Raw genomic sequence first — 25,545 nt, forward strand, 5'->3', positions numbered from 1 at the left:
CCATGAGAATCGACTGTGAAAAGCAATATCACGACAACCAGACATAATCTTTTGACGCTGCATTAGACCTGGCTAAGAATTCGAAAATGGTGTTGCCCCGAATACCTCGTCGCACATGCAAGATTGGTAATAGAGGATAAAGCTTGAATGCCTCTTTCTTTGTGCAGATACCACGGCAAATATGGCCGGACAAGTGAATGGATATTGCAGACGCATTTTGCGCCGCTTGCAGTGATCAACATTAAATACTACTATTACTACTGATTTTTGCTGTCAATTTCAGAACAGACGCGCATCGTATCTCTTTCCCACGGTCTGCCCATCATCTTCCTGGGCCGAGTCGGTCGTGTAGATGGACAAGACATCCGTGCTGTTCCCATAGTCCACCCCGCACTGCTCCGAGAACCCGTCAAACATGGCCACCCGGTCCTGGATATACTTGCCAAACGCATCCCGCGAGCACATGGTGCCGGGGCCGTCCGCACAGCCCGGCAGGTCCTGGGGGGAGCTGTTGACCAAGATCCGGTAGTACTCGTCGTCGTCGTAGCCGTAGGAGCCGGAGCAGTTGAAGCGCTCGATGGCGATGTTGCTCAGGAAGGGCAGGACGTGCGACGTCTTCCACGCGCGGCGGTAGTTGATCCTGTCGAGGGGCATGGTGTCGTTGATGTTTCCGCTGCCCGCCGCGAAGGCCGAGTTGTTGAAGAGCCCCAGCGCGACGACGACCATGGGCGGGAGCTCGCGGTGCGTGAAGCTCACGTACAGATCCTCCTCGGAGGACGAGTTCAGGAGCAAGGAAGCAGTGGCATTGACCCACGGCATGCCGACGTAGCCTGCGACCGGCAGGCCGTAGCCGACGTTGTAGTGGTAACGCACATCCTCGGAGTACTCCCAGCCCAGCCAGTCGTCCGGGGTGAACAGGTCGAGGTCGCAGAAGGGCGAGCGGCCGCGGATGACGGTCTCGTAGCCGCAGAGCTGCATCATGCCAAACACGTCGTTGGTGGTGAAGTTGAACTCGGAAGCCAGATCGTTGAAGCGGGCGGCAATCGGCGAGGCAAACTTGGTCTGGTACTCTTCAGACTGGTCGCTACCTGCAGAGCTCGAGTAGGCCGGGCACGCCTTGTAGGGGGTCAGGCTGTCGGCGCCGGATTCCTCCGACTCGTACACGGTGACGACCTTAATGTCATTGTCCTCAGCCTCGAGGCCGCGCACGAGTGACTGCGCAGACTTGAAGGTGCGCTCGGCAGAGGATGTCCAAACTTGCTTGGGCTTCTTCAGGTCCGGATAGCGGAAGTCGAGGTCAACGCCGAGCTGGGTGGCTTCGAGGCGGCCGACGCGGGTGAGGAGAGACGTCTCAGCTTCGGAAACGGGTGGCTCCCAGTCGGCCAGGAAGTTGAGGCCGGGGGTCTTGGCCCAGTCAATGTTGGTCTTGTTGCCGAGTTTCTCGAGGAAAGGCTCCATGTACTCTTCGTAGTCAAAATCGTTGGCGTAAATCGCTGCGTGTCGGACGAGGTAGGCGGCGCGTCGGGGGATACGGGAGGGTCCTGCGGCTCAAAGTAAGGGGCGATGCCAGTGAGATGCTCGAGAGGGTTGAATGAGTAGGTTGAGTATAGAGCTGAGGCGGAGACCGATGCGGCCAAGGGCACCAGGGCCAGAAGCCTGCACGCGGTGGACGGCATGGTGAGGGGGAGCACTTTGTCGGCAGTGTACTTTATGGAGCGTGAGGGACTTGAGGGTCACAAAGGCTAATTAGTGGATGTCCGTCGCAGGCCTATATATGTACAGCGAACACGGTTGAGCTGCCAGGCACTTTGTTTATGAAGAGTGCCTGACCTTGGCAACTCACATCCGTTGCATAATCCAGGAACCAGGCACGAGATGATCTCATGGGCCGGAGCTTGACGTCAGTTACGCACCAGCGTCTTAGCTCCGCGCCATGATCCCCAGCAAATCGACGATGCTTGGCGCGGAACCCTGGACGCCTGGCCAGCGCTGATTGGGGCCGCCGGGGGCTTGCTGGCTCAAGCTCCGGGCAGGCAGCTCCGCAGTAGAGCCGCTCCAAGTGCCGAAGTGCCGCGCTGGTGGAACTCATAAGAAGCCTTATAACGTCATTGTCCCTTGATGAATAGTAGCATGAGGAATTGCTCTTGGAGGGATTGTTTGCTCACAATGCAATAGGTACTGAAGCACAATTCAGCCTGTGTAGACACAGACTGGATTATGAGCCGACTAGTGGAGGCTTTCGCCTAGACATGAATGAGGCATATTAGCACCCTCTGCCATACAATTGGGGACGAGGTTTATGTGTTTCTCCTTTCTTGTTTTGTTCATAAATCACCATCCTCATCACTGGTAGATGCCGTTGTGCACGATGTGAATTACATCCAATTGAGAGCGAACTGAGCAATGGAGGCGCGCGAGATGCCACGAACAATGATCCCACACCCAGTGATCCAATGCAAGGAACTGCCTGCAGCTTTGTAGGGCTGGCCCGCTCTATACACCATGCTCACGATTGGATCCCAATTAAGCCTTGGCCTCATTCTCCTTCAAGTACGCGGCAATGTTAGGGCGCTGGCTCATGGCTTCGACGAGCTTGGTGATCTCGGCAGGGAGGGACGCCTAGAATTGGACATGCAGCGTCAGCAAACCACTCCGGGAATGACCTGCAGCGGAACGGTCCACCGCCGCGCCCAAACGCAAGGTTCGTTCAGGCAGCAGCTATGCAGGTCGCCGGGTAGAGACGGGAAGTCAACTCACCGGCAGTGTGCCGATCCGCTTGTCGTTATCCCAGGACTGGAACACGGCAAAATCGGCGTACGTGATGCGGTCGCCGAGCAAGTATGGTCCGCCGCTCTGGGCATAGTACTCGGCGACGAGTTTGTAGTACTCGACGGTCGTCTTGGTCTTGTACTCATCAGAGGCACCTGACAGGGCCTTGACCCAGGCAGACTGTTTGGCAAAGCATGCTGGTCAGCTTATCCGCCAATTGGCTACACTGGAGCAGAAATCTCCCTCGGGGATCAATTGAAGGCCATGCGCCTAGGGAGACTCACCCTCCAATCAATGTACAAGTCCGAGACCACGTCGGCGATGTACTTCTCCTCATTCGTCTCGCCGTCGTACTTGCCCAGGTCGCGGGCCAGGTAGCGCAGAGTGGGCACATGCTGGGTGAGGAGCTTGCCCTTGTACTCGACGGATGGCAGCTTGCCCGTCTTGCTCAGGCCTTCCTTCTGGAGCTTGGCGCTCGCGGCAGGCCATGTGTCGTCGTATGGGTAGCGCTTCTCGTCGAAGTCGATGCCAGCATCCTGGAGGAAGAGTCTGCAGGGACCGTCATGGTCAGCGGTCTTGCTCTTTCATTGAGTAGCGTAACGGATAATGATTGTGCAAGGCAATAGTTACCTGACGACTTCTCCGCGGCCGAGTCTGCCAATGGCGAGGTAGTGATAGACGGGCTTGGTCGACATTGTGCTTGGTAGTGAGGATGTTGAGGAGTATACTTCAAAAGTCAATTGCTGCTGTTGTTGGTGTTGATGCTGGTGCTGGTGCTGGTGGAGCTAGCATTTCAGACTACCACATCGTGAGGGGAAGAAGGGTCTTTATAGTTAGTGATGATGTAGCCTCCTGCAGGGGATTTGGAATCTTGCAATGGGCGAGCTCGTAAGGTAGGCCAATTGACCGACAGGGCCGCAGTGGACGAATGCAGCTAGAGAGACGACCCCGATGATGTGGGATGAAATCGGCCCCTGTCCAGGAGGCATAGCTTGCCTGGTTAGAGTTTCGGGACACCCCATCTCCGCCGGGGTAGTGTCGGTTGGCGAGGGGCAGCGCGAGCCTTGGCTGCATCCTGCAGGATCGACATCTCCGGCTTTTGAGACGGGTTCTTTACTCAGCAGCAACGAGTTCCAGTGAGACAGCCCATACGAAAAGTATCAGATAGAGCCTTTCATTTGTCCCTTTGTGTTGTCCCCGTCGGTTGTGGGACAACTGTCAGCGCGCATCTTCTGACAGCAATCAGCCCAAGAGCGGATCTCCGCGGGGACCTGATGCCTGCGCCCTTGGGGAAACAGCGCCGCGGGGATTGAACCATGCCGTGTGACATGCAAACACCGGGCCATTGCGTAAGGAAGGCTCCACCTTTTGTAATCTAGCCTGGGCAGCTCTGCCCAACCACATGAGCTACATAACACACATCACTGATGCACGTATACTCAATCTCGGGATTTCCTATGTTTCCTCAGCAGCGGTGATTGAATGACTGATATCGACAAATCCCGTGGTCGCCAAGAAGATATGTGGTTGGTTGTGGGCATCATGGGATATGATAAGTCCGCGGACAGGCTGCTTTTCGCAGATGGCTAGAGCTAGCCTCCCAGGCTCGGCCACCGACAATGTCCAAAGAACGATCAAGAGAATTTGAATGCCACCCCGTGACTTTGGATATAATCATGACACTGACTATTCTACCTTCCGATGATCTTTTCGAGGTAGTTCAGCCAGTTCTCCCCGAGCACCTTGCGCATCTTGGCCTCGCTCCAGCCCTTGCGGGCCATCGAGCACGCCAGCTCTGCCCGCTCGGCCAGCGGGCCCAGCGGCTTGACCACCTTCTGGCTGCCCCATGGCGTCAGCTGCCGCGCATAGCCCTTGTCCTTGTTGCACCACGCCATAAAGTCGCTGGGCCGGCCGTGGCCTTCGCTCGAGTCGGACCCGATGCCCACGAGGTCCTCGCCGATCAGCCCAATCACATACTCCAGCGCGTCGACGTAGTCGTCTATCGTGCTGTCGTTGCCCTTTGCCATGTGCGGGCCAAACTGCGAGAGCCCGACAAACCCGCCCTTGGACCCGATGAGCTTGATCAGGTGGTCCGACTTGTTGCGCGTGTGCTCCTTGAGCCCTGCGGGCAGGATGTGCGAGAAACACGGCGGCTTGCCCTCGGGCGCGTACAGGATCGTGTCTTCAGACGTCTTGGGCCCGACGTGGCTCAGGTCGACGACCATGCCGAGTTTGGCCATCTCGTCCACAACCTGCCTGCCGAAGCCGGTGAGGCCAGAGTCGTTGAGCTCCGTGTAGCCCGCGCCCGAGTAGTTCTGGGTGTTGTACGTGAGCTGCATCTTGACGACGCCGAGGTCGCGGAACACGCGGAGGTAGTCGAGCTGGTCCTCGATGCCCGCCGTGTTCTGCCACGAGAGCAGCACGGCGGTCTTGCCAGCCTTCTTCGCAGCGCGGATGTCGGCAACGCAGTGCGCCTGGACAATCAGATCCGAATGCTCCTCGAACCACTTCTTCCACTGCACTACATTGGCAATCGACTGGCGAAAGCCCTCCCACAGGCCGCATGTACACGACACGCCAGTGAAGCCCCCCTTGTGCCAGCTCTCGAAGATCTCGCGGGAGAAGTTGCAGATGTTGAGTCCATCAAAGTGGATAGAGTCGGCATAGATGGCCCGCGCCTCGGATTCGGACACCATGGTGACGGTTGTTTGCACTTGATGTCTGGCTTTGTATGAGGTCGTCGATTCTGTGACTTGATGTGCTGAACAAGAAATTGTGGCAGAGGGGAATACTAGATTTGCTGGGGTCCGTATGGGTTATTGGGGCCGAAGATGCGTAGCTACCACCGGGTGCTTCTCCAAATCCCCAAATTCTAGATCGAGAAGGGAAAAGCAGGGTCCAACACACTTGACTAGTCCGTCGGAGCACGATGCGAAAGATACGGAGCTCATGTCATCGCAACATTCTCCACGATAGTGGCGTGCTGTCCAATGGTAGCCGGGTGGTTTCCCCGACCTGGCTAACGGCTGTGTCTTCCGAGCGGAGTGCTGGGTCCTGCCCCTGCCGCCCTTGTCCCCAGGCGAGCCAAGCGTCGGGCCTCGCCCCGACAGAAGCTACCAAGCTCGGCAAAAGCTTGACGATGTTGGATGTCCGCGCCAAGATAGCTTGTCGGTGTGTGTCCCGCCATGGCGTGACGGCCTGAGGCTCGTGGATGGTCAACACTGGGCGACAAGCCGAAGGCGCTCGGAAGGGTGCGGCCCGGCCGGCCGGCCGTTTTACGAGCCCCCAGTGAACGTGGCTGAAAGCTTCCTTGGCCTAATGTTGGTGGGAGCTGGCTCGCGTACCTCGACCACCACCCAGCCAAGCCAACTGCCGATAAGCTATCGCTGGCATTGAGCATGTCTCTATCGCAGCGGCCTGTCGGACCCGACCCGACAGTTTGGGACGCGGCGTGGCAAGCCTTGGTTAGGGTGACCAAGCAGCGAGTGACCCTGGATTTGCTGTGGATCTGCTGAGCGTCGTGCTTCTCTGCTGAAGATAGCACCGCAGAACCTGTGATGGCGTGATCGCCCCGGGGATGGTACGTGCATCCACTGCCCAGGATATAATTCTCAGTTCAAGCACGCTCCGTGCTCCCTTTGGTGTGTTCGATGCGGCCATCCGGACTCTGGACATTCAATTGCTCCGCAGCTCAGAACGAAACCAGCCCCTGATCACCCTCACGCCGGAGCGACGCGCACGTGCCAGGAAACATGGCGCATTCGGTCAGCGAGAAGGAGCGCGAGCTTGACAGTGGCTCCAAGAATGACGTCCGTCTTGGCGAGGCTCGCGTGCCCGACGCGCAGCCGCGCACTCTGCGCCAGAAGATCTCCGCCGTGGTGTGGGACTCGCTCGACAAGACGCCCCAGGAGCGCAAGTTCATCTCGAAGATCGACTGGTGGATCCTCTCGTATTGTTGTGTCGCCTATTTCGTCAAATACCTTGACCAGACCAATGTATGCTTGACTACGAGTCGAAAGCCCGTCACGTGGCTGCTTCACATGCTGACAACGCGTGACTTTGCAGGTCTCGAATGCCTATGTCTCGGGCATGCAGAAGGACCTTGCCATGGGTGGAAATCAGCTCAATTTGTTGACTACTTACTGGAATGTCGGCAGGTATTCCCGCCTGAATGTCTCCCAGAGTGATTATATTAACCCGGGCACAACAGGCTACATCATCGGCCAGCTTCCTTCTCAGCTTGTTCTCACGAAGATCCGCCCTTCTATCTGGTTGCCCTCGCTCGAGATCATCTGGAGCATTCTCGTCATCGGCATGGCCGGGGCCAAAAACGTTGAGACGCTGTACGCCTTGCGGTTTTTTGTCGGCCTGCTCGAAGCATCCGCGTACCCGGGTATCATGACGCTACTAGGTAATTGAGGCGAATTTTCTATTATTTTGAGATGCGCTAACGAGTATTAGGTAACTGGTATACGCCTGCTGAGCTAGGCAAGCGCGCCTGCATCTTCCAGGCCTCTTCGTCCGCCGCACAGATGTTCTCGGGCTATCTCCAGGCTGCGCTTTACAGTGGCATGAATGGCCGTGGCGGACTGGCAGCCTGGCAGTGGCTTTTCGTATTTGACGGTACGTTTTTTTCTCCTTGTATGAAGATACCAGTGCTAATCTCTTATCGCAAGGCATCATCGGCATCCCCATCGCCGCGTACGGCTACTGGGCCATCCCCGACCAGCCTACCTCGTCCAAAGCGCGCTGGCTCAAGGAAGAGGACCGCGCCATGGCCATTGGCCGTATGGAGTCGTGTGGCCGCGCGCCGATGAAGAAGCTGACGTGGAAGATTATCCGCGAGATCCTGACCTCCTGGCCTGTGTATCTCTTCTGCACCATCTTCATCTTCCACGTGCTCGGCATCCGCATCTATGCGTACATGAACCTCTGGCTCAAGGCAACGGGCCTGTACACGACCGAGGAGGTCAACATCATCCCGACGGCTGGCTATGGCGCGCAGATCTTCTTCACCCTGACGTACGCGTGGACGAGCGACGCCATCGGCCTGCGCTGGCCCCTGATCATCGTGGCCTGCCTGATCGCCATGGCCGGCACCATCATCCTCTCCGTGTACCCGGAGGGCAACATCCCCGCCATGATGGCGGGCTGGCTGCTCACTTTTCTCGAGACCGGCGCGGGCGCGCTCATCATCACGTGGATCAACGAGGTGTGCTCGCACTCGGCCGAACACCGCGCGATCATCATCGGCGTGGTCGAGACCGCGGCCTTCACGTTTCAGGCGTGGGTTCCGCTGCTGGTGTACAACACGGGTGAAGCCCCCAAGTTCAGGATCGGCTACAAGATGGCCACAGTGTTCTTTGGACTCGAGATCGTCATGACGCTGGCGATCTTGTACTGTGCCAAGAAGTGGCCGCAGAGGAAGCGAGAGGAGACTGCGTCGTTGTCTGACGAGGGTGTGGCAGTATGATTGGAGGACTAGTCTGTTCGAGCGGTTCAGAGGGTCCGCTGTGTCTTCCGGGCAAATTAGGCACCACTAAGCTGCCGTATCTTGCATGCAAATATAAGGTCCAGGAATTCCGTCGTTGTTGGTCACATGTCTGAGAAAGAGAGAAAGTCTTTGCTACAGCAACCAGGTCACGTATCGAGATATCGGCAGTGGACATGCGTCGAGGTGCTAGTGATGAGTATAAACTAGTATAAAAATTGACGGACAAGGCCAAGTGGAGGGACTAGGTCCACAACCGCCGGGACATTCTCAAAGGTGTGTCCAAAAACGCTACTGCTTCACAATATGTGACAGCCGCATAACACTACCACAACGCAGCCGCCTATCTCTTCAAGCACTCGTCTGCACCGCTGGGAGATTGAGAGCCGGGTACTCGGGCACCTCGTACTCCTTCTTCGCACTCGGCGCAAAGAAGGCAAAGAAACGATCGATCTTGAGTAAGGCGATGGTCCAGACAGCCCACTGTAAGCAAGCGATGCCAAATCTCGTGCTTGGGTACAATATCCCAGGTATGCCGGGCGGGAGTGTCTGTGCGCCATTGACAAACGGCCTCAGGTCCTTCTCGTACCGGGCGAATGCCGCCTCAAAGTCGCCCGGGTTCTCCGCGAGCGCGCCGGCCAGGGTATAAGCGCCCATGAGCGAGCACGTGGTTCCCAAACCCGTGATCGGCCCCGGGCAGTACCCGGCGTCTCCCAGCAGGACCGACCGCCCTTTACTCCAGGAGGAACACTTGACCTGGCCAATTTCGGACATGTAGTAATCGTCGGCGGCCATCAGGCCCTCGTTCATGCGCTTCGACTCCCACCCGCAGTCCTGGAACAGCGCCGCCCACGTCCGCTTCTGTTCCTCGACAGACTGGTTCTTCTGCACGTCTCGAAGGAACTGTGTCTTGCCCATGATCGCGTACAGCGACTGGGTCCCGCTCTCTGCGCCGGTGCGTATCGTCAGCAGTCGCCGTCCAAGGGTGGGCATGACGAGTGCCTCCTTGTGCTGTTTGTCGCTCTCCGACTTGGGTTGTGTCCACAGGCCGATGAATAGGTCGCGCGACTCAAACATCTTGGCGCCGGCCTCCTCGCCAAACATGATGCGCCGGGTCTTTGAGCCCTGGCCGTCCGCGCCGACGACGAGGTCGTACTCGCCCCTGCTGCCGTCCGAGAAGACTACATGCGCAACGTCGTTGTCCTGCTGGATGTCGGTCGCGTACTTGCCGTACTCGTACCTGAGTGACCTCTTGCCGCTTTCTTTGAAGGCGGCAGCCAGCTTGAGGCTCTCGTCGTATAGGACCTGCACGAGATCGCCGCGCATAATCTCGTACTCGCTGACAAACGACTGTGGTCCCTTGCCCGAATCGTTTACACCAAAGACACCCAGCCGCTGGCCCTTGTCATTGACGAACACGAGGCCGGTTTCTGGGACGGTGCGCTGCTTGACGACCTCGAGAAGGCCCAGGCGGCTCATCACCGGGATGCCCTGGTCGCGCAGGTCGATCTGCTGCCCGCCCGTGCGGAGCTCGGGGCTGCGCTCGACAATGGTGATGGCGCAGTCGAGCGATGAGTGCAGGAGGAAGCACGCGAAGGCCGGGCCACAGACGCCGGCGCCGTTGACCAGTATTCGCATTGGTGGGATTGGAGTGTTTTTGGTGGAGTGAAGTTGCGAGCGGGGGGAAATTATAAATAAGGCTCTGACTTGCTTATTTGGTATGATGAGAAACACCTAGTCGGGGAGCAGACAGAGCGCGGTGGTTCTGCTGAATATATACTCTGACGATTGAAATTGTCGTCGTCGCCGGTGCTGCCTTGATTTCGGCTTGCTGGGTAGTGAGTGCAGCAAAGCGTATTCGGCCGAGGCGGGCATACCAATCTTGATATATGTCCTCTGGCCGTGGGTCGGCTTTCACGAGCCTTCGAATTCTCAGCCGTCCTGTCAGCCACGCGGACTGTAACCCCTGCTAGTTATGTCCTACCAGCACAGCGGGCTTGGGCCTATCGGGCATTTCCAGAACAAGTCGTCAACGTCATGGCCCAGCCGCCGGTGGGTGCCTGGAACGGCAGGGCTAGCGTCTCCCCAGCTGTAGCCACTCGGAGCGACCAGCTACTAAGGTCTCACCCGCTCTGTCGGGGGCCGGCGGGCTCGGGGCGGGGTTCAGCTGGCCCACTCGGGGCCGAAGCTGCTGCCTCCAAGTAGCTTGTCTCGCTTAAGTTCTGGCAACCAGGTTCTAAGCGACACCCCACAGGCTCGGTGCTAACAGGCCATTTCAGCAGATTTGTCGCTTGCTCCAGTGTCAAACTCCGAGCTTGACCCTGTGTGTTAGTCTTTTTTGGAGGCAATCCGATCTAGCTCGAAATCTCCGTGACGGGTGGCTGGCCTTCTCATTTGCTGCGAGGTCCTCGACCACGCGCGCCAAGTCCATGATATAGCTGCTGCGCGGTCTCATCAGCACGATTCATCTCAGTCGTAGAATTAAACCAATGTTCGCCTCCGTAAAGGTTGATTCCCAGACTAAGGATCGTCGTCGCTGTCCCCACATCGCTCGCACAAAGCTCGCGGAAAGCTCGCGTGACAACGTCAGCGAATAACGACCTCTCGCACCGGGTATTTGCTGGCCCAGCCTGAGTACACACGATCCAGATCTTGGCTGGTATTCAGTACCGCGAAGCCCACGAGCTGGAACACTTCTGGCCATTGCCCCTCCGCACCTGTTGCTGACTTCTGTATCCTGGTGCTCGATCCATTGCTCGGATCTTGACACCTCACTGTGCCATTTGGTGCCAGAAGAAGGCAGCAGAACTCGCCCCCTATTGATCGATCCGCACTTGCTCTGCATTCGCTAAAGAGAGGAAGGCAGAACAAGGGCAAGGACTCTTGTGTGTCGGGTGCAACACCAATTAGAGCGGTCAGGCACGGATGGTCCACTACCACATCGATATGTTGGTCGAAATGTCGACTGGCTTCTTCCTCGTCCGGCAGAGTCCATTCAGCGTCGCTAGGATCAAAGCGCGATCGGCCTCGTGACAGCTTTAAAGGTCTCGGTGTTCCCTCCAAGACGAGCCTTCCATCGTTGACAGCTCCGTACACGTCACCCGGCTCTGCATACTCGAGTTGGACGTCCTTGACGGATGCATGTTCCACCACATAATCTGGATGCAGCTTGAGGTGCCAGCGCACGCGGCCATGGGCCGAGGCCCACGACCATGACGGCGCGACATACGCGCCACAGTACTCTGACCTAAAGTGACGGTGGTCCTGATACGTCCAGGTCAAGTCAGCTATGAATGTGGACCTCCACAGGCCGGCATAGTAGCGCTCATCGTGGATGCCAGCTCGAGTTCCAGCCCTAGTTTCCCGGGCCAGGCCAGCTATTGCCCACAGCTTATCGCGGCGAAATGTCAGCTTCGTCCCGGAGTAATCTTGTATAAGTTCTTGCCACGGAGAAGGGCGCCACCAATCATGTCGCGGGGAACCAGAGCGCGCTTCGATCCGTCGTATTTTGGAGCCTCCATATTCGATCTCGTCCGCGCGGACCTCGTTGCACTCCCAATGAACGATCTCCCCGGAGAAGAAAATTTTGCGGCGCGAGAACTTCCTCTCCTGGAAGATCCAGCCTCGGGCAGCAAGATGCCCGAGTTTGCCTCTGGTCTCATCAGCGTCGCCAAATACAAGGCGCGGGGTGAACACGACGTCATTGCCCGTTCCGGTGTGGTGCTCCAGTAATCTTCCGGCATTGTCTGGGCTTGTGTTCCCGTACACTGGCCTCATCTGCTGCAGGCCTCGGGAACGAGCCACAGAACGAACCCGAAGTGGCTGGATTCCGGCTCTTATAAGGGTTCTACTCCTCAAGAAGCCCGCATCTTCGTCCGAGGCGCAGCTGGCGTGAATGTTGAGATGGGCGTTGTTATAAATCTGTGCCATCGAACCGGCCTCGGCTGCCCAGTCCTCGAATGAGTCTTGAACTATACAAAGCCTATCGATCCACAAGTAAGGGTAGCCAATATTTTGAACGACGATGCAAGCATCCCGGAGCGTGGCTGGCAGGTCATGGAAACGGAATCCGTGCCGTAGTCGCTGTTCCGTTGCCTTGGTCAGCATCAGTCGCTGTTGCACTTGGTCCTCGGTGCTACTCCAGCGGTAGCTCAAAGTAACGTATGGTAATCCCGCTAGGACATCCGAACTTGTATCTTTGCCATCTACGAGGCGAACCATGTAAGACAAGCGGTCAATCTTGAGAAGGCGCTTCGGCCGCTCGTCTGGGGAAACGTATCTAATCCGGCACGAGTGGTGTTGTCCTTCACAATCGTGTAACCATTCTTTGATCTGTGCGAGCGTTTGTGCAGATCCTGTGCTGGCGGACAAGAGCGAGTGTAGTGTGCGGGTGCCATCTACAAATACGATTAGCATTCACTTAAAATATTGTCAGGCCAACCTCGCAGATTCTAAGCATACATTGCGGGCTGTCCCCGTAGAGTTCCCCTGAGATGCTCAACAAGAACGAGTAAGGTCGCCAATAATCTTTGATTACCTCGGCTAGTCGCACGTTGAGGAGCAGCGCAATGCTTGGTCTCCGAATGGGCCTGCGTATCCCTTTGCGGAGACACACGCGTAATTGATCAAGGCAGTCGAGGTGGTGCCCGGTACCGCCATAGCTAATGGTCAGAGGGCTACGGATTCCGCTGGCCGGTGTGCGGAACATTGCAAAAGACCTGCAGAAACTCTGCCAAAGTATCATGCAAATCCGGCAAGTCAGTCCCTCGCGGGCCGCACCGTAACAGCAGTCTATGAGATGAAAAAGGGAGTCGTGATGGGTTCTCCAGGATTCCGGAGGCGGGATTTCGCGACTCCCGTCGTCCAGGTAGGGACGCGGCGGCTGTTCCAGGAGGGATATGCAGGGCGCGCAGAGAAACTCTGGTGGATCGAGGCCGAGCGGGATACCACAGCTCTTGTACGCGCGGCGCTTGCACATGGCCTTGGCATATCCTGAGGTCACAAGTTGCTTGGTGCGTATGTCATCCAGGAGAGCGATAGCAAGTCGAGCGAAGCTCGATAACGAGGCGGAAGTAGACTCGCGGCTGCAGGCATCGTCTTTGGCAGGGGGTAGACGATAGATGTTAGGGAGCGATTGCGACCGAGAGCGCGTTTTCGAGACCGCCAAACCCGCCGCCATGATGGGGATGTTGTTGGCGATGGGGAAGGAAATCACCAAAGAGGGGTATCCTCCTGCCTCTGTGCAGGCATTCCTTGTCTCTGCCAATGAAGCACCTTGTAAGCATGTCAGCCTGGGCAGTGCCCCTCTGGTCGTCGCAGGGGCCAGATACCTCAGGGATTGGGCATCGATACCCAGCACAGACAGCCAATAAACAGCAGTTTGCGCCACACATTTCATCAACCACGAAGGTCGTGAGCAATGGGTCACTATTGCGTCTCGCTTCAAGACATCATCTTATTGTAGCTGTGGCTGCAGCTTCTGAACCATATAAGGATGCAGCTCTGTCCTCCAGCAATAGCCGAATAAACGATCGCTGATTTCGTTGACATCTTGTTGACGTCTATAGAAGCCTGGCTGTCCGAGTCTGGACAAACCTTTGTGCGTAACGGTAGTATGCGATGACCAAACTGACAAATTATCTGAACCTCGTGATTTTGCAAGATAGTTGAGCCACTTGTATCGGATTTTGTCATCATTGCGCAGTGTAGCCCCCGTCCACGGGAAGCGCTGCCCCGGTGATCCATCCCGCCTCATCGCTAGCCAAGAAGACTGCGGCGCCAGCAATGTCCTGCGGCGCACCGACCGTGCCCCAAGGGTGCAGGCTGGTGACTATTTCTTCGTTCGAGAGATTTTCCACTGTCTGGGCGTAGATGGCAGTTTTGACGACTGGGTCCCCGCGAGTTAGTAAATAAAGTAAGTCTGGCGATAACAATATGCCGGATAGATCTGGGAAGAGATTTCGGGACATGGGAAAGCGCAGCTTACAGCCTGGACAAATGGCGTTGCAGTGAATCTTGTCAGGCGCGTAATCAAGCGCAACCTGCCTCGTCATGTTGACAACCGCCGCCTTGGATGCCGCATACGAGACTGCACACCCAACAATTGTCAGTAATTCCTACAAGAACCAGCTTGGGAGCTTTTACCCACTGTTATGCCGCCCTCCGACGAGCCCATAGATTGAAGCCAGGTTGATGATCCACCCTCGGTGCTGCCCACCACCTGTCGACGAGGCATGGGGTTCCTGGCGCAGCATCTGCGTTACGACGGCTTTGGTGGCGAGGAATACGGACTTGACGTTGATGGCAATGGTAGTGTCCCAGACGTCCTCAGGCACCTCGTGAATCCGCATGGGGGGGCGGCCGGCTTCGAGGGATATGCCAGCGTTATTAACGAGGCTGACAGTCTTTCAAGTTAGAAAATAAGAGAAGAAAAAACAATGGTTGAGAAAGGAACCATCCAAATCGTTGCATGGGCAGTTACGTGTGTAAGCAGATCAGAAACGAAGGGCAGCATACATGTCGACCCTCCCAAACTCCTTCACAGCGGCCTGCACGAGCTGCTCGATCTCCGCCGCCGAGCTGACATCGGTCTTGACGAAGATGGCCCGACCGCCGGTCTGCCTGATGAGCTCGTCGGTGTTGGCCGCGCCGGCCTCGGCTGCCACTTGCACGCGGGCGTCGGGGCGCAGGTCCGCGCACACGACATGGGCGCCCTCGCGCGAGTATGCGAGGGCTATGGACCGGCCGAGCCCCGATGACGAGCCGGTGATAATGGCGACCTTGCTGAGGAGACGCTGCGTTGTTGTCATCTTGTGTTGGTACAAAAATCAACGGGCAAATATGGTAGGAAACAAGAATAAGTCGAATCACTGCTGAGCATCCCGAACGGAATAGCTACCGACTCACATTTTATTGCATGCCTGCTTCATTCAACCTTACGAGCTATAAACTTCCCCTCATTCATCCTCCGGCCCCGGATGTGTGTTCCAGTACTGATCTCACTGCACTGCCGCCCAGGAATGCGGGGTAAGATCGGCCGATTCCTTGCTGCCGGCCTCGGTATAATTGGCTAGCTATCCTTCCTGTCTCTGGTACTCTTAGCTCTGAGTAAGACTCATCGACATAACCTGTCAGACTCGAGCTGGGATGTTGATTTGAGGATCAGCGAACAGACCCTGATCACCAGAGACACGTCCGTCGTTAAATACTGTGCGGAACGGGTTCCAAGCCTCGGAAGCCGGTGGAGACCGCAAGACGCGGAATGGAGCGGGATACTCCGTGCAAAGTACAGTAGCGCGGCCGGTGGGATGCTGGCTGACACAGGCTTTGTAAAGCAGGGACCGCTGACAACCAGCGCGCGGCGGGCCCCTTTGACCCTGGGGCACCGGCAGGCGATTGATTTAATATCACGACATTGTGGCAACGGCGACGACGACGAGGCCCAAAGGAATACACATCCTATCGGTCTGCAGTGTCAGAGCACTTGAAGCACGGGTTTATGAGCCGCCTCTGCAGTATAATCCGACGACTGCCAAGGACACGACTGGCCACTGTGCCAAAATACACCCCTTTCCAGCCTTGCGACCGCCACTTCGCCGCACTAGCATATTCCACCATGGTTCGCGCGCCAGCAATCTGCGTCTCTCATGGAGGAGGTACGTCCATGTCAAAATATCCATGGATCTCAGAAACCTTCACGCCCGGAGCACGCTGACAGCCCTCACCAGGCCCGATGCCAGTTTTGAACGATCCTGGACACCTGGACATCGTCTCCTCGCTGAAGAACCGCGTGCCTAAGATCCTGAAGCTCGGCACGCCCGACGCCCCGCGCGCCATCATCGTTGTGACCGCGCACTGGTCGACGCGGCACCCAACCGTGTCGTCGGGTGCGAAGCACTCGTTGTACTATGACTATGGGGGCTTCCCTCCGGAGGCGTACAAGCTCAAGTACGATGCGCCCGGCTCGCCCGAGGTCGCAGAGCAGGTCAAGGCTGCGCTGGGAAACGCCGGGTTCAAGACGGTGCTTGACAGCCAAAGAGGTAACCAGTGCCCTTCTTGCTTTCAACACAAATCTTCTCACCAAGTACCATGTACTGACTTTGAGGGGGGAAAAGGCTGGGACCACGGCGTATTTATCCCCTTCCTCCTGATCAACCCGGCCGCGGACATCCCGGTCATCCAGATGTCCGTGCTCGACAGCGAGGACCCGCGCGAGCACTTCAAGATGGGCCAGGCGCTGTCGGCCCTGCGCGACGACAACATCGCCATCGTCGGGTCGGGCTTCGCGTCCTTTCACAACCTGCGCATCATGTTCTCCCTGCGCCACCAGGACGAGCAGACCGCGGCCCAGTTCAAGGCCTCGGTCGACAGGTGGAACCAGAGCGTCACGGACGCGGTGAGCAAGGATGGGATCGAGGAGAAGGAGGAGGCGCTGAGCAGGTGGAGAGACATTGATGGCAGCTATGTGATGCACCCTAGGGGAGGAGCGGAACACTTCCTGCCGCTCATCGTGGTTGCTGGTGCGGCGCGGGGTGACGAGAAGCTGGGCAAGTATTCCGATGAGTTTGTTGGGCTGGACATGTGGACATACTACTGGGGTGATGTGGCCGTGTAGAGTGGAAAAGGGGTCAACGGCTAGACCAGCTCTATGGCGACAAACTTGTATAGGCACCAGTCCCACAGAATACCAGCATAGCAGCCTCAGACAAAGAGAAGGAACTTTTGATGATTCAAGAGGCACGAGCAGACAGATTCTCCAGCAATGGCTAGCCGCTGATGCCAAATGACAAATCACCGGGCCTATGAAGCTTTCCTTGCATTCACACGCAATCCATCCCGCGGGCGCGTCACAAGTAGCTTCCGAAGGTGTCTTGTGGAACATCTCGAAGGACTTGCTCGCATGAACCTGCGTGCGAGGAGCTGTCCTTGGCAAGTTCGAGCTGTGTATCACTCTGTCCACGTCCATCTTCACCTTGATACACTTGGTGAGCTAATTTAGAAAAGCTCACCGTCCGATTTAGCTCACCACCATCAGGCATCAGGAGGGTCACCGGAAGGTCCATCCGGTGTACCTATCGTCCAAGTACAGCCGATACCACCGCCGGACAGCAGACACGGCTCATGCACGAAGGGACGCAGCGCACTGGGTCCGACCACCAAGGATCTTTTCAGGTAGAGGCTATCTCTCTTTCTTGGCACGTCTGGTGCAACTGACCTTCAAACATTCACGAAGCGGCTCCGATAAGCCTGCGCCAAGTCTGCTTGAACACACCCTAGGCAACAGCCATCAATATCAGTGGGGGTCCCTTGCAACCGGAACCCGCTGCCCATGTTATTACGCGGCGCCCCAGAGAGTAGCCACGCAGATGGGGATTGCTGATCTAGAGATGATCTCAGTCCTCGTGCGCAGCTCATTGGTGCCAGCGCACGACCCTAAGATGGGGCGCCCAGCCAAAGCTGCTGGGATGCTGGTGGCTAGAGGCTCGCTTGCCCGGGAGGCCGGCTGGCGTTGGGGTTCAGGTCAAGGGGGGACCCCTGGCCAGGCAAGTTTCCGTTCGACTTGGCGGTGCTCTAAGCTTTAGTGCTTGTGCCCTGTCCGAGTGCACCAGGCTCGGCAGTGAAACACTATTGCTTATCTGGACAGCTTGGTGAAGAGCTAGCCGCAGCAGGGTCCATGAGACTATCTATGGACCATTTGATGTTCTTCAGCGGCCAACCAAGTCCAGTGCACACGAGTGTGGCACGAGTGTGGCATGGTTATCTAGCTCGTAAGGTTCCAGGTCAGCGGTTGGCCAGCTGATGATCCAGACTGCCTTTGTCTATGCCAGTGCAGTATTCCACCCGGGTGGGACACTGCGACCCTCCCTTCGCAGCTCCAGGCCGCAGAGCCGCAGCAGCTTGTGTCGGGCACCTCGCCAAGAACATGTCCAGACAGGTCCAGCTTCGCGTTTCACTGTTGCTGCCGCAGCTAAAATTAAAATTAAGACCCCTGTCTCTCGTGCCAATTCAGTGGAGCTAGGGCTTGAGGTGTCTCGCTGGCCCGCCGCCACGGACCCTGGCCGGGCCGGTCCAGGCCAGGATGAGACGTGCTGCAAGATCTCATGAAACCACCCACTGGTGGACCCCACGCAGGCGATGCTACACTGCTGTCGGTCGTTGCTGTTACCTGGGCCCGGCTGTGACGACTGGTATCACTTGGCACTCGCCCCATGCTGGTTCATCAATAAGCGTGTTTCTAGCAACTAGCAGGGGTTCTTTATCGACTGCCGGTGATTACACCTGGCCGGCGGCTTGGCGTAACATTTCCATGTCCCTTCTGCCACCGATTGTGCAACAGCGGGGGGGTCAGAGCTGCTATTTCCAGCCAGCGCGATAGGGGATGTTTTGTTTCGCCATGGCCACGACGCCATGGCGAGCTCGTCCACGGTGTGTCACCCCTGAGGGCTCTTCTTCACCGTGGAGTATCAACGCCGGGTCGACCTCTCCTCATTATAAAGGCCAACGGCGCGCTCGACCATCAGCATCAGAAAATCCCATCTCCATCACACAACAACACAATCAACTCAAGCACTACACCATCATCTAACACACCACCTGTACACCAACAAACCTCACCACTTCTACCACCTTCACCTTTAACCGCCAACATGACTACCAACTCCTTCGGCACCTCCATCCCTCACCTCGGCTACACCCAGCCCAAGTGCGCCCCATTTCGGTGCCCCAAGGTTGCAGGCAGAATGCACGCCGCTACGTCGGTCATCACTGCTGCTGGTGCTGGACTTGGTAAGTCGTCTCTCCCGGTTTTCTCTTCAAAAATCAACATCACCGTCGAGGGCACACGCTAACCAGGAATCTTGTCCGTCAAACAGTTGCCTACGGCGCCACCCCCAAGCCTCCTCGCCGCGACTCTTACAGCCAGCAGTACTCGTCGCACAGCGCGAGCTCGAGCATCAGCAGCACCGACGGCAAGAGCGCGTATGGCGATTACTTCTCGGATGCGCCAGGCGGCGGGCAGAAGTGAATCTTCACTCCCATCATCCTATTGATTTGCTAGCACTCCAAGGCGTTCACTGCGAAAACATTTCTCTGCCAGATTCAACAGCAGATCAAGGGCATCATCATCAACAAGCGATAGAAATGAGGGAACAGGATCCATCCCCTCAGGCACGGAGCATCATACACGGGATTCGAATTCAGGATGCAAGCACGCGGATCAAGGCGTTCATCAGTTTCCACAATCACAGTCGTTTTCGGCATGGCACGGCGGTTTACATTACGGGTGCAGGTACACGGCGCAACTTTTGGGTTTTTTATCTGGAGGATCGACATTGGGCACAATGCAAGGGATCTGCATCACGACACACTCTTTTTCATCTTTGGGACGACATCAGTCGGAAGCAAGCAAGCGACTCGTTACCATCACATTACTCAATTAGCATAGATCGCTCAATAAGAGATATGGGCATTGATCACTACACACTGCAGCTGTGCCACCAGTACACCTTGATGATCAGGGTGTTGAGGTGAACAGCGCCCAGGCGCAGAGCATGGTGATAGCGTGGTGGTGAAGAAAGGGCACCGTCAACTTTAATTGCATCAGAGAGTGTCAAGGACATGTCCCAGAGGTCCTGTTGTGCCCCTTCTCCAAATGATATCTAGCTGCGAGCGTTTGACCTCGGCTCCTCTCTGCGGGGTCACTGTTGGGGAAAGGGAAGCTCAACTCAATTCCGACGACTCGCACTATTGTTCTTCTCGTCCGATACGAGACACTTGCCCTGATCCATATTTTCTACGTCTGGGACATTGTGGCTTCTAGCAAGGCAAACAAGCGTTGCTTCGACACCACTTGCTGCCGTACTCTGTTTCCGTCCCTCAGACACGATCCTCTCTTGCTTACACTCACACACACACACACACACACACAAGGAAACCGTGACAACATATATATATATATACACGATGTCAGGCCCGAATCCCAGCACCACCAAGTCCCCCGTCTACGTCCTTGGCGTCGGCCTCACCGAGTTTACCAAGCCCCGCGGCGCGCGCGACTATCCGGAGCTCGGGTACGAGGCCGGGCTCAAGGCGCTGCTCGACGCCCAGCTCACCTACGACGACGTGCAGACGGGGATCGCGTGCTTCTGCTACGGCGACTCGACCTGCGGCCAGCGCGTCTTCTACCAGTTCGGCATGACGGGGATCCCGATCCTCAACACGACCAATGCCTGCGCGACGGGTTCGAGCGGGCTGTACCTGGGCCGGACGCTGATCGCCAGCGGCGCCGCGGATGTCGTGCTCGTCATCGGCTGGGAGAAGATGAAGCCCGGCGCGATCACGAGCGTCTGGGACGACCGCGCGAGGTCGACGGAGCGGCAGATGGCGATGCTCCAGGAGGTCAATGGGACACACCCGGGCGCGCTGAACGCGCAGTACTTTGGGGCAGCAGGCAGGGAGTATATGGCCAAGTGAGTTTGGTTCTCTCTCCCCCTTGTACCCGTGGGGTACCAAAAGTAGCCTGCCTTGTCCAATTCTACGCAGTTGAGACGGGTTACTTAGAGATACACTGACAGCCATCAAAACCAAGGTACGGTGCCCTCCCGTCCGACTTTGCCGAGATCGGACGCATCTCTCATCTGCACTCGACGCGCAACCCGTACGCCCAGTTCCGCACGGAATACACGCTCGACGAGGTCGCATCCTCGCCCATGATCTTCGCCCCGCTCACAAAGCTGCAGTGCAGCCCGACCTCGGACGGCGCGGGCGCCGCGGTGCTCGTGTCCCAGCGCTTCCTCGACTCCCGCTGCCGGGCAGCACCGCACCTGCGGACCCAGGCGGTGCTCATGGCCGGCCAGGGGTTCGCGACGGACTCCCCGCAGACGTATTCCCGCAGCGCGATGGATCTCGTGGGGTACGACATGACCCGCCGCGCGGTGAAGGCCGCGATGCAGGAGGCCCGGATCTCGGCCCGGGATGTCGGGGTGTGTGAGCTGCATGACTGCTTCTCGGCCAACGAGCTTGTGTTGCTGGAGAGTCTGGGGTTCTGTGAGGTTGGGAAAGCACACGAGATGGTCCGCAAGGGAGACATCACGTACGGCGGGAAGGTGGTCATCAATCCGTCCGGGGGTTTGATATCCAAGGGCCACCCGCTCGGCGCTACGGGCCTGGCGCAGTGCGCGGAGCTGTGCTGGCAACTGAGAGGGTGGGCGAACAACCGGCTCGTTGAGGGCACGGAGGTTGCGCTGCAGCATAACCTGGGGCTCGGAGGGGCGACGGTGGTGACGGTGTATAAGAGGGCAGATGCCGAGGCGAACAGGGTCGTGAAGGATGAAGAAATCAGCAGGACGAGCTGGTTGGGGTACAATCCGGCTGTAGCGGCAAGGAGTGTGTCGGAGAAGGATGCGGCGAGGGTGAGGAGCAAACATGCCGCGAGTGACTGGGCACTGGGCAACTCTCAGAAGAAGTTGACGGCCAGGCTCTGATGACTGAATTGCTATGTCGCTCAAGTATAAAGTATAATTGATAGCATCAACTTGAAATCAACGTGTGCATCAACCTGTTCCTTATATGGCGGCATATGATGATCTTGTCAACCAGGGATCCCAATTCTCGTCCTGTTCACTCCGCGGTACAGCCATCGTGGTTAAGAACAGGCCCTCGACAGTGGTCACAACACAACAACGGACCGTCTCGCCTATACGAGTTATTCCACTATGGCCAAAGTCTGATAGAGTTTTGCATCGTACAAAGTCGATCTCCCGGCATATAATGTGCCACTATCTCTTTCATTATCAAGTCGTATTTGAATTCCATTGCGTGTGTGTGCGTACTAAAGAGTGTCCATTCGTCACAGAACCTTGCGACGAAGTGCTGTGTTCACGTCTGGGGACAAGTCTCGAGATCGCACTGGCACAGGTCCTTGCAGTACGACTCGCACCGCGTCGACAAAAACGGCTGGAAGCAGATTCCCAGGCACGCTTGCACGCAGTCGCTCGTGTCAGACGTGTTTTCGTTGTGCGGTCTGTCGGTATGGTGGGGTTTCGGCATGGGGAATGCGGAGACGGTCGCCACGAGGCTGCTGAGGACCACGACAATCAAATTCATGGTGATTGTGTCCAATGGTGAGCGTGGTATCCTGGTGTCGTGCACTCCCGACTTGAGATGCTGGTGATATTGAGCACGTTTCTCGGATGATGCCGTATTGCTGTGGTATAATCGTCTTGTGGAGACGAGTGAGCATGGGCATCATCTAGAGCAGGTGCTTTGCTCAGTTTATCATGATCTCGACTTTCGCGATATACATGTGGTTCGGGGCAATTTGTCATCGCTCGTTGTCTCATCCAGACGCCACGGCTGTTCGTTCCTTTCATGAGGCTGCAAAGATGATTTGCAACGAATAGAGCTACTTTCTTCATAGATTTCTCATCGCGTCATTGTTGTTTTATGGAGGCTAAAGACAATCCATTTCCTCGGTACATTATTTCAGCGGAATAGTAATTTGCATGGCAAACACGAATACCGAAACTGAGCAAAGAGGAGCAAACGATGGTCGTGTCAAGAACATTACGGCCGACTTTTATGTTCTGCACAATATCTGCAAACATTCAACTAATGGTTGAGGCACAAGGCACAGCTGCGGTCCTTTCAGCGCATCTGGATCCATATTGGGCGATGCGAGTTTGCCAGACCCTAAAGGCCATGTTGCAAGCTCTGTCTTCAACCTTTCAGATTCTCAGCAGTGCCACAAAGCTGAGATCCAGGTCTGTGGCATCAGCGCATCTAATATCGCCGCCGCCTATGCTGCGCACTTGTCAGTCAAGGCAAGTATCGTCTCGATCTTCCCATGTCAATAATCATTTTCCTGTCGCTCTTGCCGCAGCGAATCATGCAGAGATCCTGCCCTACCGACTCATCTCCCTGTCAAGGAATAGATCAGCTTTCATGCCAATCAGGGGATTGTGCCCAGCCACTAGACCTGTTGATCCCATCCATTGTCCAGGCGACTCGAGGGACATCCCCTGGATCAACAGTATCCACATTCGGCTGGAGGGTTTCAAGCCCACCCAAGTCGGAGAGCAACCGGCGCTTACATTCTGACCGATTGCCAATACGCCCAGCACAGCATGCACTAAGGCACTGTCTCCGACAATACCACCTTCGCTATTGGTCCGGCCCAAGCGTTCCAAAACACCCGCCCGTTGGGCACGCGCCTTGTGGGCTGGCCAAACTACCACAGCACGCCGCGGATCTTTGACATAGCCAGACTAGACCCGTCACTGCTGCCTCCACAACTGAGTCGTGCGGGCCAACCCCGGATTGCCACGAAAGGGAAAGGGTGCCACCTTTGTGCACCCTGAATGTATGCAGAGCTCCCTCGAGACGGGGCGACTGACGGGGCAAAGCGCTCCAAAGAGGGGTCGAGCTTTGCAAATTGTTTTGAATTCGAGCATGCAGATAGGCTAGGCCTTGGCGGAAGAAACCCCGAGCGGATGTGTGCCTGGCTGTAACTATAACTAGCCGTCGTCTACCCCGGAGGCTGGATGCTGGCTTTGCTGCTGCTGCTTCCAACTCGGTTTGTGATTTACATAACCCGCCGTTGACCAGCCGCATCCTGGTCTTCTCTGCTTCTTTTTCTTCCAGATACTCTCCTCCCCGTCCTCCTCCCCACGGAGCCCCTCAGACTATCACGTACATACAAACCTTCACGATGGCTCCTGCACGCAACGAAGACCAACCCGACCCGTCCGCCTCGTCGACAGCACCCGCCCTGCGAGCCGCCCAACTCGAGGCTGTCGCCGCCGCGAAGTCGTCCGCAGCAGCCGCCAGCGACTCGGTGCTGACCGCCAAAGACCGCGCCGAGATCGCCTTTACGGACAAGTACTCGTCGCCGGACGTGTACGTCGACGCCAAGAAGGACACGCTGTGGCACCCGTGGGTCGGCACGCTGGAGCTGCGGCCGCTGCGGTTCGAGACGCGCTCGGGCACGTTTGTGATTGGGCTGCGGACGCCGGTGGACGCCTGGCTGGGGAAGCACCGGCACCGGGGCACGGTGACGGCGGTGACGGCTGCGGGTCACTGGGGGTATAAGGAGTATGTTTCCTCTTTTCTTTCTGTTTTCCATGCGTATATCTTTGCCTTCGTCCAGGGTTGACCATTGATGATTGACACATATTTCTTTGCAATACAGGTACGACTGGATCGCCGGACCGGGCGACTACGTGGTCGAGAACCCGGGCACGATCCACACGCTGTTCATGGGGGCCGGGTCGGAGGTGGTGTTCACGGTGACGGGGAGCCTCGAGTTCTTCAACGACGACGACAGCCTGCGGGAGACGATGGACGTGTTTAGCTTTGCCAAGATGTACCACGACCACTGCACCGAGCTGGGCGTGGAACCGAATCAGAAGCTGTGGTACTGAAGAGAGGGGGGGCGCTATACCCTGGCGTGGAGAATATTCTAAAAATCATGTTCTTGTTCAAAAGACTTGGAGAGGACGCGAGACTGTGCAATGTGTGTGTTCTTGGAGGTGCGGGAGAGAGCGAGCCGTGAATGCAGCTCCAGCCCGTCTCTGCCATCCACGGCCGTGCAGGAGCAAGAGAGAGCCACGATTGATTCTATTCCGCTTGGGATCTTTCCAGAGAGCACTAATATGCAGGACTCAGTCGCAGGGGGTCTAGCGGCCTGTGGTTCTCCTTTGGGGGGGCATGTTTCCCCGCACCCCAGCGGGAGACGCGCCACAAGATCGTTGAGTCCACAAGGGGCCCAGGCCCGGTGCTGTGGCTTGCCCATTTTTCCTGCAAAGAAAAGAAGGTTCAGTGAGGTAACGGGCAAAAACCTTGGTGCGATTGCGCGCAAACGGCCTCCGCGGAGATGCTGGTGAGGCGTGGGAGGATTACGGCAGTGGCTGTTTGTGGCGGAGGAACTTTGGGGCCTGAATGGAACGTGGACAAAGGCAGCAAGCAATTGAGGAATGCAAGTGACGAGGATACTGTGCATTAGCCAGGAACAGCCGGCAGTCAGTGAGGGGGACGAGACGACGCAGCCAATCTTGACTGCGCCTGAATTTGGCAGCAGATTGCAACAAGCATCAAGTCTGGATGAGCTTGCGCGGCCAGGCGACGTGGGCGGGCCTGAGCGAGGGCCCTGGATTCCGGGGGGATTCGTCATCGGCAGCGGTGCCGTGATGAGTGGTGGAGCAGGTCCTCTCTGGATGCTAACTCGGACGACTCGAGCCCTGCCCGCGGCCCCTGAGCCTGGCCGTAAATAGACCCCTAAGAGGTACGGA

The 25,545-nt window shown here is 57.0% G+C and overlaps 10 protein-coding genes across 10 annotated transcripts; 4 read left to right on the plus strand and 6 right to left on the minus strand.

The window, feature by feature from the left end:
* Window positions 1-279: 279 nt before the first annotated feature.
* B0I36DRAFT_364453 (histidine phosphatase superfamily) lies at window positions 280-1,676 on the minus strand (the record flags this gene model as incomplete). Its single annotated transcript, XM_046158965.1, has 2 exons — window positions 280-1,461; window positions 1,533-1,676. 2 exons carry the CDS (start codon window positions 1,674-1,676, stop codon window positions 280-282), a joined length of 1,326 nt encoding a protein of 441 aa, XP_046010015.1.
* A 631-nt stretch (window positions 1,677-2,307) lies between these two features.
* On the minus strand, window positions 2,308-3,592 carry B0I36DRAFT_136462 (uncharacterized protein). The gene is made up of 4 exons (XM_046148294.1): window positions 3,400-3,592; window positions 3,054-3,318; window positions 2,758-2,949; window positions 2,308-2,619 (listed from the first exon to the last, which is right to left on the minus strand). The coding sequence occupies exons 1-4, from the start codon at window positions 3,462-3,464 to the stop codon at window positions 2,524-2,526; spliced, it is 618 nt and encodes a 205-aa protein (XP_046010016.1). The 5' UTR covers window positions 3,465-3,592; the 3' UTR covers window positions 2,308-2,523.
* Window positions 3,593-4,199: 607 nt separating this feature from the next.
* On the minus strand, window positions 4,200-5,738 carry B0I36DRAFT_326683 (renal dipeptidase family). The gene has a single exon (XM_046154364.1). It carries the CDS (start codon window positions 5,463-5,465, stop codon window positions 4,461-4,463), a length of 1,005 nt encoding a protein of 334 aa, XP_046010017.1. The 5' UTR covers window positions 5,466-5,738; the 3' UTR covers window positions 4,200-4,460.
* A 373-nt stretch (window positions 5,739-6,111) lies between these two features.
* Window positions 6,112-8,427, plus strand: B0I36DRAFT_136478 (pantothenate transporter liz1). Its single transcript, XM_046148295.1, has 5 exons — window positions 6,112-6,764; window positions 6,835-6,922; window positions 6,980-7,180; window positions 7,231-7,392; window positions 7,446-8,427. Exons 1-5 carry the CDS (start codon window positions 6,522-6,524, stop codon window positions 8,240-8,242), a joined length of 1,491 nt encoding a protein of 496 aa, XP_046010018.1. The 5' UTR covers window positions 6,112-6,521; the 3' UTR covers window positions 8,243-8,427.
* Window positions 8,428-8,611: 184 nt separating this feature from the next.
* Window positions 8,612-9,898, minus strand: B0I36DRAFT_247269 (uncharacterized protein; the record flags this gene model as incomplete). The annotated part of the gene is made up of 1 exon (XM_046150297.1): window positions 8,612-9,898. One exon carries the CDS (start codon window positions 9,896-9,898, stop codon window positions 8,612-8,614), a length of 1,287 nt encoding a protein of 428 aa, XP_046010019.1.
* A 948-nt stretch (window positions 9,899-10,846) lies between these two features.
* B0I36DRAFT_350785 (heterokaryon incompatibility protein-domain-containing protein) lies at window positions 10,847-12,481 on the minus strand (the record flags this gene model as incomplete). The annotated part of the gene is made up of 1 exon (XM_046156945.1): window positions 10,847-12,481. The coding sequence occupies one exon, from the start codon at window positions 12,479-12,481 to the stop codon at window positions 10,847-10,849; it is 1,635 nt and encodes a 544-aa protein (XP_046010020.1).
* A 1,214-nt stretch (window positions 12,482-13,695) lies between these two features.
* On the minus strand, window positions 13,696-15,135 carry B0I36DRAFT_432545 (uncharacterized protein). Its single transcript, XM_046162633.1, has 4 exons — window positions 14,777-15,135; window positions 14,409-14,656; window positions 14,247-14,348; window positions 13,696-14,147 (listed from the first exon to the last, which is right to left on the minus strand). The coding sequence occupies exons 1-4, from the start codon at window positions 15,067-15,069 to the stop codon at window positions 13,954-13,956; spliced, it is 837 nt and encodes a 278-aa protein (XP_046010021.1). The 5' UTR covers window positions 15,070-15,135; the 3' UTR covers window positions 13,696-13,953.
* Window positions 15,136-15,804: 669 nt separating this feature from the next.
* B0I36DRAFT_136498 (Extradiol ring-cleavage dioxygenase, class III enzyme, subunit B) lies at window positions 15,805-17,075 on the plus strand. Its single transcript, XM_046148296.1, has 2 exons — window positions 15,805-15,915; window positions 15,988-17,075. Exons 1-2 carry the CDS (start codon window positions 15,876-15,878, stop codon window positions 16,872-16,874), a joined length of 927 nt encoding a protein of 308 aa, XP_046010022.1. The 5' UTR covers window positions 15,805-15,875; the 3' UTR covers window positions 16,875-17,075.
* A 3,146-nt stretch (window positions 17,076-20,221) lies between these two features.
* On the plus strand, window positions 20,222-21,808 carry B0I36DRAFT_423306 (nonspecific lipid-transfer protein; the record flags this gene model as incomplete). Its single annotated transcript, XM_046162250.1, has 2 exons — window positions 20,222-20,727; window positions 20,847-21,808. The coding sequence occupies 2 exons, from the start codon at window positions 20,222-20,224 to the stop codon at window positions 21,739-21,741; spliced, it is 1,401 nt and encodes a 466-aa protein (XP_046010023.1). The 3' UTR covers window positions 21,742-21,808.
* A 1,722-nt stretch (window positions 21,809-23,530) lies between these two features.
* On the plus strand, window positions 23,531-24,866 carry B0I36DRAFT_326693 (uncharacterized protein). Its single transcript, XM_046154365.1, has 2 exons — window positions 23,531-24,349; window positions 24,447-24,866. The coding sequence occupies exons 1-2, from the start codon at window positions 23,967-23,969 to the stop codon at window positions 24,676-24,678; spliced, it is 615 nt and encodes a 204-aa protein (XP_046010024.1). The 5' UTR covers window positions 23,531-23,966; the 3' UTR covers window positions 24,679-24,866.
* The last annotated feature ends 679 nt before the right edge of the window (window positions 24,867-25,545 follow it).

This window comes from Microdochium trichocladiopsis (genome assembly GCF_020744255.1).
Source record: "Microdochium trichocladiopsis strain MPI-CAGE-CH-0230 chromosome Unknown B0I36scaffold_7, whole genome shotgun sequence".
NCBI lineage: Eukaryota > Fungi > Ascomycota > Sordariomycetes > Xylariales > Microdochiaceae > Microdochium > Microdochium trichocladiopsis.